This window comes from Ptychodera flava, chromosome 8 (assembly GCF_041260155.1).
Source record: "Ptychodera flava strain L36383 chromosome 8, AS_Pfla_20210202, whole genome shotgun sequence".
Taxonomy (NCBI): domain Eukaryota; kingdom Metazoa; phylum Hemichordata; class Enteropneusta; family Ptychoderidae; genus Ptychodera; species Ptychodera flava.
The window spans coordinates 2,129,828-2,145,000 of NC_091935.1; the positions used below are offsets into that span (position 1 = coordinate 2,129,828).

The 15,173-nt window shown below is 38.2% G+C and overlaps 2 protein-coding genes across 2 annotated transcripts in view; both read left to right on the forward strand.

Moving 5' to 3' along the window:
• LOC139138172 (receptor-type tyrosine-protein phosphatase kappa-like) overlaps window positions 1-12,267 on the forward strand; it is a 36,183-nt gene extending 23,916 nt beyond the window's left edge. Inside the window, exons 21-30 of the mRNA XM_070706423.1 lie at window positions 205-359; window positions 1,055-1,190; window positions 1,878-2,027; window positions 2,847-2,946; window positions 3,886-3,965; window positions 6,965-7,099; window positions 7,620-7,748; window positions 8,225-8,376; window positions 8,978-9,113; window positions 10,316-12,267. Of these exons, the coding sequence (XP_070562524.1) occupies window positions 205-359; window positions 1,055-1,190; window positions 1,878-2,027; window positions 2,847-2,946; window positions 3,886-3,965; window positions 6,965-7,099; window positions 7,620-7,748; window positions 8,225-8,376; window positions 8,978-9,113; window positions 10,316-10,393 (1,251 nt within the window). The 3' untranslated portion in view covers window positions 10,394-12,267. The remainder of the gene's footprint in view (window positions 1-204; window positions 360-1,054; window positions 1,191-1,877; window positions 2,028-2,846; window positions 2,947-3,885; window positions 3,966-6,964; window positions 7,100-7,619; window positions 7,749-8,224; window positions 8,377-8,977; window positions 9,114-10,315) is intronic.
• Window positions 12,268-13,308: 1,041 nt separating this feature from the next.
• Window positions 13,309-15,173, forward strand: part of LOC139138173 (fibroblast growth factor receptor 2-like) — an 18,659-nt gene continuing 16,794 nt past the window's right edge. Inside the window, exons 1-2 of the mRNA XM_070706424.1 lie at window positions 13,309-13,483; window positions 13,974-14,056. Coding sequence (XP_070562525.1) covers window positions 13,393-13,483; window positions 13,974-14,056 — 174 coding nt within the window. The 5' untranslated portion in view covers window positions 13,309-13,392. The remainder of the gene's footprint in view (window positions 13,484-13,973; window positions 14,057-15,173) is intronic.

Consider the following 15,173-nt stretch of genomic DNA (forward strand, 5'->3'; position numbering starts at 1 on the left):
AATTCCAGGCAGGCTGCGGCTCTGTACGGAAAAGCTTCTTTTTGTTTTTCAAATACCCTGTTTTTGTGTTTCATTTGACGTTATTGTGGCATGAGTTGATGGCAATTTAGGCAATTGCTTGAAGCATTGCCATTTACCAAGAGGTGTTTAACTTTTACCCACCATTTCCATTGGTTATCCGATTCCCACTTTTTTTCTCACAAGGTAAATGAGGATCGAAGTCGTGAAGTCAAACAGTTCCACTTCACAGTATGGCCTGATATGGGTGTACCTCTATATACATCCGGGGTACTGTCAATTCTAAAACGCATCAGAGAGTACACAACACCAAAGGCCGGCCCACTCGTTGTTCACTGCAGGTAAAGTAATCGCAGATTGAGGAGAGCACTAATAGATTTGCAACACCGCAATTTCAATTTTCTTGATGTTATCTTCAGATTCACGCTAAAACGCAACTTTACAAGTAGCATGTTGAAAGCAGCTGATTCTGTTTCTAACGTTAATAAGACAAATGAGTGTCTTTGCCTGGCCCAGTCTTCAAGTTCAATGCTAAATGCTCCGTCATCATCCACCCATTGGGGTGTTAGTGACGACAATCACTATTGCTCATGATGTCACTGGTTGTCGAAAACATTATTAAAGTGAACATTATTTCAACATAGATCTAGTAAAATGATGGCAGATTCTTCTCAGAAATAGAGCTTCTTTCCTTTATTTATTTCATCAATTTATTCTTTGTTTGTTTGTTTGTTCAATCTCTCGCCCTCTCGATTACGTGCTCACCAACTCCCTTTCTTCCCTGCGTGTACTTTCCTGTTAAATACCTTTACTTGCCGACTGATCATTAGCTTCTGGCTCACCTTCTCCCTTTCTTACGTACTTACACTCACTCACTTATTCGCTTACTTATCTACCTACCTACGTACTTACCTACTTACTCGCTTGCTTAATTACTTACTTAGCTATTTATTACTAACTAACAAACTAACTAACTAACTGACTGACTGACTGACTTGCTTACTTTTCTTTGGTTTCTTACTTTCTCTTTTAACAGTGCCGGTGTTGGTCGCACAGGTACATTTATTACCATCGATGCCATGCTGCAGATGGCCGAAGCTGAGGGCAAGATTGATATATTCAACTTCGTCAAACAAGCTCGGAAAAACAGACCACAGTTTGTGCAAACTTGGGTAAGTAAGCGTGGAATCTGTTCAGAAAATGGCTACAAACCGATACTTAGTTATATTATTACGGTTAAAGGTATACAGTCACCTGTAATCTAAATATGCCCATATATGGTCGAAGGAGCGTTCCTTGGTTTTCAAAATGCCCATGTGGGGGCGCTGTTTTTAAAAAGCGGCCACCCGCTTAAAATCTGTGATTGCTTAGATTTTCTCTTTCCATGGTAACTGTGGCAAAATTGGAACAGGTGACAGTATACCTTTAAGCAGTCGACCTCTCATCGTTAGTAGGTTTTTTCAGTCAAACAGTCACATGATCACCTTACAATTTCAAAGACTGTGGTATCTTTGTTTACTTTTTGGGGTTTATTAACATATTCCTCGTGAAAGATTTGTAGATGTCTGGCAAAGAACTATCAAAGTCTTTTGATTTTATCAAATCATTTCAATCACCCATGAAGATTTCTGTTCACAAGAAGAATTAATCGTCATTTTCTGAAGACCTGTTCTATTTGCCTTTGTCAGAAGATGAAACGGCGAAACCGTGAAAGTGGCGAAACTAAATAAACAGGAGTAAAATCATATGGTCGTTGCTCTTGTTACTTGAGGCTGTTGAAACGCAGCCTAAATTTTGAGAAAAAAACACACACTTTGTTCCAAGACTTTTAATGCTTGTTCTGTGTTCGCAACCTCTAGAACCAATACACTTTCATTTACACCGCTGTTTTGGAAGAAACGCTGTGTGGAGACACCCGAATAAACCCTGCTGATTTTAGAATTAGACTGGACGAGTTGAAACGCAGAGACAACAAAACTGGTATCAGTGAACTTGAAGGGCAGTTTGAGGTAAGTTCTAGTATATAGGAAGTTTTGAACATCAGTATTTCTCTGGTTTGATGTTGGTTTACTTAACACACTGTAATACTTGAAGTTAGCTACAACAGGGTCTGCCCTCTGATAACGAATCAAAAGTCAGGCCCATCGATGAGTACATGTTTACAGTACTCTGATTTGTCTTATTCTGTAAAAAGATTTCGTGCAAAACTGATCCTAACAGATCTTGACCGAATCTTCATCTACCTGTATGGGTGTCTGTGTCATCGAAGCTGTTCCGGCTTTGCATCAAAAATGATAATCTTTTCTGTTTTTCGAACTCGTAAACAAAATCCCAAAATCTGCCTGCATTTGTTGGGTCGCCCGTTCACTACGTCTACGCTTATGGATGTAAAAAACGACGCCATTAACAATCAATATTGACACTCTATTACTTGTTAGTTGTCAACACAGTCTTTATGTTTGTTATATCGAATGTTGTTGGTGACAACTGAATTTTAGTCCGGACCGGAATAGTTCGTCAACAATAACATTGTTTACTGTATATGCATGAAAAAAGTTTGGCGGCGAATTCTTTGTACTTATTATAAATATACCTCAGGGCAAGGAAGGGAATTTATTTTTTGTAGAACAAAGATAATGCAATATAACGTTACACCGGTTGTCGCTCTAAAATGAAGTATGATGGGAATGAAGACATTCCTATTGAGTGCAAGGTGTTTATCAGCTTGATATCGGACCTTTAAAACTTCCACCGTAGTTGGCGTCGTCTACGGATAACAATATAAAGATATTTCTGACTGACATTAACGTTCTGTCGTATTCCTGTAGAATCTCACCAAAATCTGTCCCAGCCCGACCAAGGAAGAGTGTAAGAATGGCTTGAAGGAAGAAAACATACACAAGAACAGATATCCGAATATACTTCCCCGTAAGTTCTGAAGTTTTTAAATAATTTGAGATAACGATTTGTTTTTTCAATATGCAGAACTGTTTTTTGCGCATTAAGTACATGTATTGAATTCGGTTTAGGAAAGTATGAGAGAAATTCTCATCATGAAAAACTCAAAACATTGTTAAACTTTAGGCCGCGATTCCGTTGGCTTTCATGTTCTGGGAGGGTGACGCACCTCTGACGTCACAGTTACGTTACTGCGTCTACAAAAAGTCGTCGGTGTGGCATCGGCATTTTATTCATATTACAGAATGCCAAGGTGTCATTTGGTTTACTCTGGTTAATTGGAAAAGGTGAGAAAATTTGAAGAAAAAGATACAGAACCAGTATTAAGTTTTCAGGCTGTTAGACAAAATACTATCAGCCTCGTCTTTCGGTGCACTATGTGACTTCATGATTTATCACTAATATATGACTGGCTTTGTCTAGGTGATTTGCACCTGTTTTATTCACCCTATCCAATGTAGACATTTCTCCTGTGTTTATCTTGGATAAATAAAGAAATAAATAAATAATAAATAAACAAATAAAATATTTGAGACCGTATAAGAAACGGTAATTACAAAAAAAGAAGAACGTACAGCCCTCTCTCTTGTTTATCGTTGTCTCTCGTTGTGTTTATGAAATACATTTTCCCGTTCTATTCCCTCAATATGTCGGAATGCGAAACATGTTACGACAGTCTTTCAACGTCCAATGTTACTTCGGATAAATGCATTTTAGTCCAAAAACAATTCATTTGTCAACTACAACATCGCACACTGTATACGAGGCTTTATGTTAACAAGGCCAGCACCCTTTATTCCAGCTTAGGGAGTAGAATAAGAAGTCTATACCCGCGATGTAGATTGACTTAGTACAGCCGTATATTGGTGTCCCTATAATGCCACCATGTTTTCATTCATTGTGTTTCAGTGGACCTTTGCAGACCACTACTGATGACACAACTTGATAATGTGGAACCAACCAACTACATCAACGCCTCTTTCCTAACCGTGAGTCAAAACGAATTCCAGTAGAACTTTTTAGGTATTTCTGAACGCATCATGATGCTTTAGGCTTTGGTCACACACATAAGTAGAACTGATTCACGTTCACAGTCGTGTTTATTTCTTTTCCGCTCTTAAAGTCTACCAGTAAATGCAGCAAGAATTCAACACGAACGCAGGAAAATCTGCCGCTCAGGCTATCCTCTGTTATCCGTTTTTATCTCCCATAGCCATATGTATATATGGCAATGGAAGCTATTCTTATAGGCTAGGGAAATGTCTGTATGTATGTATGTCTGTATGTCTGTATGTCTGTATGTCTGTATGTCTGTATGTCTGTATGTCTGTATGTCTGTCCGTCAACATCAAAAACTCCAAAACCGCTGTACATTTCATCTTGATATTTGGTGTGTACATGGATGATGGGCTGTAGATGAGATTTTGTTCAAATGAAGTTGTCATTGCCAAAATATGCAAATTAAGTGAAAAATGTAAAACAGTCAAAATTGAAAAAACTCAATAACCACTGAGCAGATTACCTGAAAAATTGGCATGTAAGTACTTTGGGCTGACATGAAATGATTGTACACATCTTGGGTCAGTATCTTGGACTTGCTATTTTTCATGAATTTTTTTGTAATTTTCTCCCATTTTTGGTCAAAAAATTTCTTCTCTGAAACCACAAGTCCAATTGATTTGAAACTTGGTATGGAAGTGCATAGGAATGACCTTTCCCAAATTTGGGCAAATCGTGGTGAAATTTGCATATTTTTAGTTTACACGTCCATAGACTCCCATGTATTAGGCAGATCTCCATAGACTCCCATGTATAAGGCCACGAAAAATAAAATTTAGTTTCTCATCGTATTCATATTGCAAAAAGGATGCAGTGACACAATTTTTAGTCCCCATGGATGAAGTCCAGTGGGCTTATAGATTGGGTCATGTCCGTCTGTTCGTCCATCCGTGAGTCCATCCGTTCACGCAGACATCTCGGATATTTGACAAAATGTCATGTGACCTTGATGACCTTTGATCTCAAATATACATATTTGTCCATAACTCAGTAACCACGAGTGCTACCACCCTTCATATATGGTATGATGGGACACCTTTATGACGCCACATATTGTACTTCATTTATTATGCGCATATCTAATTTTGAGCGAGCCAAGAGAGCTAGAGGTCTGATTTTTGGTATATAGGGATAACTTAGCAATACAATTTTTTTGACAAAATGTCATGTGACCTCGGTGACCTTTGACCTCAAATATACATATTTGTCCATAACTCAGTAACCACAAGTGCTACAGCCTTCATGTATGGTATGATGGGACACCTTATGACGCCACATATTGTACCTCATTAATTATGCGCATATCTAATTTTGAGCGAGCCAAGAGAGCTAGAGGTCTGATTTTTGGTATATAGGGATAACTTAGCAATACAATTTTTTTGACAAAATGTCACGTGACCTTGGTGACCTTGACCTCAAATATACATATTTGTCCATAACTCAGTAACCACAAGTGCTACAGCTTCATGTATGGTATAATGGGACACCTTATGACGCCACATATTGTACCTCCTTTATTATGCGCATATCTAATTTTGAGCGAGCCAAGAGAGCTAGAGGTCTGATTTTTGGTATATAGGGATAACTTAGCAATACAATTTTTTTGACAAAATGTCACGTGACCTCAATGACCTTTGACCTCAAATATACATATTTGTCCATAACTCAGTAACCACAAGTGCTACACCCTTCATGTATGGTATGATGGGACACCTTATGACGCCACATATTGTACCTCATTAATTATGTGCATATCTAATTTTGAGCGAGCCAATAGAGCTAGAGGTCGGATTTTTGGTATATAGGGATAACTTAGCAATACAATTTTTTTGACAAAATGTCACGTGACCTCGGTGACCATTGACCTCAAATATACATATTTGTCCATAACTCAGTAACCACAAGTGCTACACCCTTCATATTTGGTATGATTGGACACCGTATGACACCACATACTGTACCTCAACAATTATGCACATATCTCATTCTGAGCGAGCCAATAGAGCTGGATGTCTGATTTTTGGTATATAGGGATAACTATAGGAGAGAAATTTTTTGACCAAATGTCATGTGACCTCGATGACCTTTTACCTAAAATATATGTTTATGTCAATAAATAATTAACCACAAGTGCTATGTCCTTTGTATTTAGTAGGATGGGAGACCTTATGACAACACACGCTTTACCTCATTAATTATGTACACATCTAATTCTGGGCAAGCGAATAGAGCTAGAGATCTGATTTTTGGCATATAGGGATTAATTAGCAATATATTTTTTTTTTTCAAAATGTCATGTGACCTCGATGACCTTGACCTTGATTATACATATATATGCATATCTCAGTAACCACAAGTTCTATACCCTCCAATTTTGATAGGATATTAGACCTTAAGATGTCACATCTTGTACGTCATTTATAATGCGCATATGTATTTCTTGGCTGGCCAATACTGCTAGAGGTCTGATCTTTTTTCCCGATTTAGAACCATAACTTAGACATGCCTCATGTGTTTCAATTGGGAACAACGACATAGACCTATGTGCCCATAGATCTCAACATATACACTCCAGTGATACTTCTTAATGACCACATTTTCCTGCCCCATCAAGACTAATACTCCTTATACAAGTGGGGACTATGTCATTGTAAATGACTTGTTGAGTTATTTGTTGTATCACAGTATTCGATATATCTAATTCTGTATATATCTAATTTGTTTTTTTTCCATTTTATATTCTGAATAAATACATTAAACATATTTCACTGTCTCCAGTACATTACATTTAAATATTTTCACTTCATGCACTTTATCCCTTTCACACATGTTCAAATATCTGACCAGAGAACAAACACTAAATAGTCCAGGATGGGAGCTACAGTGTCATTGACGCTATTTTTTCTCAACTCTTCCATCTCTCCGACAGGCATACACACGAAAGGATGCTTTCATAGCCACACAGATGCCGATGGAACACACCATCGTGGATTTCTGGAGGATGGTCTATGATTATAAGACCAGCACAATCGTCATGTTGAATGACATGAAAACAGATGACATGGTATAAAATCAGCCAAGTTATATACGAATTGTGTTGAAATAAGGAGTATTATCAAATACAACGCATATGGCAAAGTTTTGCAGTGTTATCTTATTGACAAATGAATTCTAGTCGGTCTAACATTCAATTGTTATTGGCAGATGAAAACGTTACATTTCGACGTGTTTTAGAGTAGATCAGAAACTGTATTTTGCTGAAGGGACAAAAAATTTAAGAAAATATAATAGATTTACCTCTTTCTGAATTCCTGTATTAAATTTTTGTTCGCAAATTTCATGTTTCGTACTCTCTCATCAAACCTTGTAATCGATTTTCGCATCCAAGCACTTCAGCCATTGTCATATCTAAACTCGTTCAAAATTCTTCTCCGCCAATCCCATTTTTAACCTCGTTGAAGATTCTTTCGTAATTTCATCTCGATGTAGTTTGCGGAAAGCCATTCTAACGTAAAATGTGGCTCATGTTCCTACGATTTACACGAATGGAATGTTTATTCAGTCATTTTTCTATTTTGACTCAGAAAAACTGTCAATATTGGTCTGACACCGAGGAGTTACAGTATGGTCCATTCGTGGTAGAAGTGAAGTCCGTTGAAGAACATGGTGACATCACAGAGAGAACTATCCGCTTGACAATTACCACAAAATCGGTCAGTTACATTTCAAGAAACGTGCCCCGCTAGACATGCCAGTTTCCAGAGAAGTTTCATATTTTTGTTCAAAACACGTATTGTCAGTTACATGCTGGCTTCATTTTGACGATACAGAATTGTGCTTCTTCATGATGGAAATCACTAATCTGTGTCGCGTAAAAATGAACTCTGCTGTTCACATTTTCATATATAAACTAGATTAAACAAATTTTGGTATTTTAATTCATAGTCTTTTCGGCTGGAAATAATCTAGCATATATATGTTCTCGCAAAGACAATAACTAAGTACTTCCCTGAACTCCGACAGAAACAAGCTCTCAGTGTGACACTTATAGTATTTGCTTTCCTTAATAGATGGTAACAACAAAGTAATACCATCACAAAAATTAATGTTTTACACTAAAAATCAGTGCCGAAATAGATGACGTGTTAGGCACTGATCTTGCTCACTCACGCTGGTTGTTATTTTTCAGGAGCGTCCCCGAACCATCAAGCATTTACACTTGCATTCCTGGTCCGCTGAGCAAGACATTCCAAATTCCAAATCTGTGATCACAGACATGATGTCAATGGTTGACAAAGCTCAGCAGAAATTCGGTAACAATCCAGTCACCGTACACTGCCGGTGAGTAATTGCCCTTGCAATCAATAGGAAATTTTTTACATGTAAATGTGTAAACGAGAAAGACCATGTTGTCGATACTGTGCTGGTATTTCGTGGCGCCAGCATTGTTAGAGTCCAAACAAAGAAGAGTTGCAGCTTGATCAATCGCGTCCAAGGCCGCTAATATATTGTGAGCGTGGAATATTAATTTTCTTTGCGCCAATTTGGAAGATCGTGACACTGGTGTACTTTATTGCTTCTATAACATACTGGTGTGTACTCAACTATATATCGGCCAAATATTCAATATTGTAATATTTACCATGCCAGCGTATGCCGAATTAATGCCCAAATTTTATGTCAGGGTGACGCCATAAGCAATAGGACATATACGTCTTGACAGCCAATGATGTGACAGTCCGGATGATAATATTTAGTCGATCACTTTCATGAAAATAAAGCTAATCAAATAGTATTATGGTTCATGGATGCAGAGGTAAAGACTCTAACAGACTTGTAGGACTTATAAGTTTGTAAAATAACTAGACCGTCTTGGACACAGTAAGTGAAGAGTTTCGATGATTCGACTATTAATACGTTCGTTCCATCCCTCTTGACCCAGGAATGGTATCGGACGTAGCGGTGTATTTTGCGCCATCTCATCTGCTTGTGAGAGTGTGAAAGTGGAAGAGACGGTTGACGTCCTCCAAGCCGTGAAGATGTTACGAATCAATCGACCAGGCATGGTGGAAACAATTGTGAGTGTCACTCGAACGTGTCAATTTTCTCATTTTTTCTGCTGATGTGCACCGTGCTAATAAGGTTATCTCTGATTGGTCAATTGTCACTATTCACAGCAACTTAGGGAGTCTGTTTGTATTGTTTTAATTATAAAGGTAAGATTCAACTACACAATTGGATAACAGCTTCTTAGATGCTGCACATTAGCCCCATTTTGTCTGCATCGTCGTAATCTTAACAAGCAATAGGCTGATGTGCAGCGTATCGTAAGCTGATATCCAATTGGCTGGCTGAATCTTACCATTATAATTAAATAATATAATTAAATAAGTTTTTCAATCTTGTAATTCTTTTGTTTTGTATTTTATGCCAATGCCACGTATGTGTACACGGCTAAATAAATAATGAAATAAATTATGCAAAAAGACTCCTTAAGTTGCTATGAATAGTGACAATCGACCAATCAGATTACCTTCCGAGCACGCTGCACATCAGCAGGAGAATACGTATTCATTAAACAAGAAGCCGTGGATGCCTTACTGTAAACTGTCGACAACCGCCTCAGCTGTTTTTGACTGCGCATAGTTGCTGGTAAAGTGCAGCATCTCAGAAGCTGGCTGGCTGAATATCGCCGACATTAATAAGCTAATTTCAAAATAGCCAAACAGTCACACTTTTCTGCGCTACTGCACGTTCTATTTCAAAAAAGCCAATCATCTACGATCTTACGAGCCGCTGCACGTGTGCATGGACAGTGGACTCGGTTTAATGTCTATGGTAGCTGTACGACAGGAGAGAATCACCTGTGTGCGTGCGTACATGGTTTTGTGGACAGACGACAGACATGACTGTACAAGCCAAAAGGCACGAAGGACTGTCGACGATCTACTCGGCTCAAATCAACCTTTTTGCAGAGTTTCGCAGTGTGAATTGTCCTTGTGGTACTGTATGCCGTCCTACGGTAGTAAAATTTAACAGATAACATGTCGTTAGCTATTCTGTCTTGTTTATCCTTTGTGTTTTTTTATGAGTTATACATCTGTCAAGTCATGTAATCGCAGAAACTTCAGGTACCAGATGACAAATTCTTCTTGGTAGCGCACTTTTTTTCACTTGACCATCCAAGTGAAAATCTAGTGATTAGTTATGACAGATATCTTTCATCAAAGAGCACGTTTGAAATTATTCTTATATCGCATATTCTCTCTTCAATTTTCAGACCCAGTATGAGTACTGCTATGACGCTATCCAGGAATACTTTGACTCCTTTTCTACGTATTCAAACTTCGAGCGTTGATGTCGCAAAAGCCAGTGTATCCGACGATCTGCGAAGCTCTACGCAGCCCTCCGCAATTACTCAATCATTCAACAACCCATACGAATATTGACAGTATCAGCCAGGCTGTATCTCCGATTCCCAAATAACTTGAGCAATCAAACTGCTGTACAGAGCACAGCTTTGAACAGAAGGTTTCCCTCGGTTTTCAATCCAGAGGATCTATAACCAGCTTTCAGCTCGTAATTTGCATAAACTTGGATACTGATATAATTCATATAACGATACAGTGGAATGCCTGCTATGAAAATGTCAAACCCCAATATTATCTTTCCTTAAAGCGTTGACAAATCTAGCAATGAAAATTTTGTTTTAAAGCCTCCGGGTATTTATATTATGTTATTCTCGCAAATTTGCTGACGTGATGATGCTACGAGACCGGCTGTTCGTGAAGGAGGAATAAATATCCAAACTTTATCGAGGACTTGTTAATGACGTTCAGACAAACCGAAAACCAATCGACATCTAAATATTAGCATCGGCGTTTTATTTTTTGGTGTCATTTACTCAAGAAAAAGGTTTACATAACCATAATCGCTGATAATGTTCTTGATAATCTTATTTTCAACGATTGCAAAGCACATTTTGAACTGACATAAATTCAAATTCATTCCACAACACCTACTACATGAATCCATCCTGGCAAATGATACAACACAATGTTTACGTACCATTCCTTGATTTGTTGTTCAAGACACGAAATATATAGGTTTCCGTATTTTGAACAATTAGATCATCCTAGAAGTAATATTTTCTGTTCACGGTTTCAGAAAGCCATTACACAGTGTTGCATTTGCAACAACTGCAGGAAATTTTGTTGACTTTTAATGCGGTATTTTTAACAATATTATCGAGACATTAGCATGCATACACAAGTGAAGATTCATGAGCACAAACATAGGGGATCCTTAGCTATGTACCTAAGCCCTGATTGTTCCCTTGGTCACAAGAGATTAATCCGAAACGCTGCATGTATTTGCCAGCCTGTCTGCCTTGCACCATTTGCATAGAGGTAAATGATTTTCCATTTCTGCAAAATGCAGCCAGCATCGATCTGCTCTGACTAATTTACTCAGAGGTAACGAATTTTCTTCTTATTCTGCAAAAATTCCTTTACTTTATGACACACTCTGGGAGTTGCTTATACAGCAGGAGTATGATGGGCTATAGCGATACGTAGCAAATAAAATTGAAATCTTTTAATCCACATACATCTTCGTTGAAACATCCATCTACATTTTGTTCAAATCAACCATCTTTGTTATAGATAAATGAAATGACTATATCAATATCAATTTTTGCATGTTGTATAATTTCAGTGACAGCTACCCCTCTAGTCATATCCATGGTTAAAACAAGTGAGCGTAGTGATTATACCGAAGTATGGAATTCAACAACATTATTTAATGATACTGTTCACATTTCAACCTTTGTCACAGGGAAATGTGAAAGCGATAGTTAATGCATTTACATGAGTTAATATTTCACGAACGAGTAATATGAAATTTAATAGTTAAGTGTTAGCGATTCGTGTAACCGACCAATCGCAGCATGATCGCTGTGCCTTGAAATATGAAAGAAACCCGGTGAGTAAGTGCAAGATCCGTGTTCTGTCTAAAGCAAACGATCTGAATGTGACAGTCTAAAGAATGACAAAACATGTTTCTTTATTTGCAGTCGAATTCATCATTGGTGGAGTCTCTGTGGCCAGCATGAAAGCACTGCTTTTGTTTCTACCCTAATCTCTAAAGTAATCATGTAATAGGTCTGGTCGATTCATCTTTGTGTAATAGAATTATAATGCAATAAAGTTGGCAATGCCATTCTGAACAGAAGAGTCGTGCGATTTATTAACTGTGTGAGACAGTTGCACAAAGGAACCAATGCGTTTCTGACTGTTCCTTGCTTTGAAATGCACAGCACAACTGTTGAAAGGGACTCGGAAGCCGTCGTCGGAACTGCGCGTGCGTGATTTTCTTGTTTACAAACAATGTATTTCATGCATGATATCAAGATGCATCACGTCAACATAGCCGCAACATTTAAAGTTTACGATATTCATTGTTAACAAACATGCTTTAGCTTTCATCAATCGCCAACGTACCCTAGATACAGTGTTTACATCGGTCGTAGGGGTCCCTGGCAACCTTGAGCGGAGTTCGACGACAGCCTCCCTTGCAAGTAATAAATGCTTGCTGTTCTACAACGCCACTTTTGATGATGATTAACTCAGTGCTGACGCGTGCATGATCCGATTCACTGTTTGATTTACATATTTACACCTAGAAAAATTTAAACTGTTATGCAACGATCAGAGTGTTATTTTGAGGACGGCCTGCAGCGGTTTCGTAATGCTGTACGTAATTGGTTTACACGTGTTTCTATTCGTCTGACCATCTGAGCTTTTCTTACATGTGTATGCTACCGAGAGTGTAGTAATAATATATGATTCCTCTTGCCGTTCAGCGAGAACCCGTTGGAACAGAATCACCAGAAAGACGCTGCGATGACCAAATTATCAGTAATTTCTCTTTCAAGAAACATCAGTTGCTTATCCAGTGTTCTTGTACATGTAAATACACGAGGAAGTACACTAGAATAAAACACAAGGGTAGCGTTTCTGATTACATTATTTAGGGCAAAGTACGCACTGTGCTTTACGACAAACACACACTGAGAAAGAAAATTAGTATCCATGGCAGTGGATATAAGGCTATCTGCCATCAGTTCATCACGTGACGGTTTTTTTTTCCATCATTGGTCACAAATGAGGTGCACCAACCAGCGTCAGGGCACCCAGCATTATCATTGGATGCTAAACTGAATATATTATTAAAAGAATGGCTTATGAATAATAAGTCCTGGGTCGGCAAAGATTGGTAGTTGCTAGATCAGTCGGCAGACGTTACTGTGTAAACTAGTTAGCCTTTTCATGTTAAAAGGCATTCCACGTTGGAAGCATGGTTCGTACTCCCGGCCATAGTCTTCGATCTATCTCATTCCCCGTCTTCATCATCTGCCTGCTGCAATTGACGAAAGTATATGTTGTCGGTTAGTACACTTACTCCTGTTACTGTATTTTTCCTAAGAAAACCGGTAACTTTAAACTTCGAAATTTTTTTTCATGTATCAACAACACACCTTAGACTTGAAGATCCTGAAGATCCGTCGCTGAAGGCGCGGCTTTTAAGATCTTTGCAGCCCTGCCTCGAGCGACAGACGTCCCAGTCTGCTACACATCTATGTTCGCCTTTTTGATGCCAACTGTATTTATCGGATATCCATTTGTTTAATTCCACAGTTGGATGCATGTCAGGGTAGAAATTTAGACAAATCATAGAATAAGTGCGCCAAACACATGGAAAGAGTGTATTAACAAAGCGAATACCTGGTATTCAAACATGTTTTCGCGCGTGCAGCAAAATGGATCAAAGTGGTTCCGATTCTTATGCGCGTTTGTCGAATCTAAAAATTGATCACGTGATCAAATGCTAATCGATTTCACTGAGAATTGAATTGCTTTCACTAAATTCCATTACAGGTCTCAACGTTGTATCCAATCGTACCTTCCTAACGCCTGTCAAACACGACGTCAATGTGACATTGCAGGTTGAAGTTTCAGAGGTTAGAGCTTTTTTCGCTTTAAAAGTTGCACCGTATTACACCACTACATGATATCCATCGTCATGGAAAAAGGTTCAGACATCTTGTGGCTGTACTTCACGCTGGTCACGTTTCTCTTGATATCGATTAATTTGCACACATTTCCGCGTACTCAGCGCTTGCAACTTTCGCTCTTTAAACTTTCAAAAACATGAATCCGAAGATCTTTGAACTAAATACCTGCACGTCTAGCATAGTAACACACAGCGATAACTGGCTTCGATGAACACTTTACTTCTATCAACAGGAAACCGAACTAACCGAATGTAATGCTAACCCCTTGACTGTGTTTCCGCGAAAGTAAAAAGGGCAATTGATTCCATCCACTCTTACAGCTGAGCTTCGGCTTTTCTGCATTCATAGATAAGATGACGGAGAGTTTGACTGTATCCGTATAGATACGATTGATTCTAATAATGTAGAATGCGATTCAGGGACCGATCATGTTCGGAGTATCGGGGCTCATTTCACGCTCTTAAAGTAACTTAAGATGTCACTGTCATAGCTTTGTGACAACCAAAAATGCAATTTGTCCTCATAGAGTTAACACCAGATCAGCGATTATTTTGAATTTCAAACATTGGTAAATGTTAACATTGTGTAATTTGTTTCTCTTGTACCACAATTTGCACGGTGACCCTGATGTTTACTCTTGATTTGCCAAAATAGTGGTTGAAAGTTTCGTTGGGGAAAGCTTGAGCATAGGTTTTCACTTGGGTGCATACTTCCTTAATGAGTGATAAAGTAAGCATTAGCATTCAGTATCATCAGTGAAGGTCGGGAGCCGTTAAACTGCAAAAAGAACAAGAAAAATTGATTTTTTTTGTCCTTTGTCATTCACGGCTTTTATTGCTTCCTTTTTTACTCTAAAATGGTTAAATTGTTTATTAAAGTTGTATAAGAGGTCATGTTGAAATCTAGTCGATATTATGCCTATCTGCGAGTGCACTTTCAAAATTACAATTTTTTTCACATTTTTGGAAGGGCGAGGTAAACTATGCTTTTCATAAACCTCAAATAACCTTGTATTCGTATTCTGAATCGTACATTTCTGCAAAAAAAAAAACATTTTCTGCAG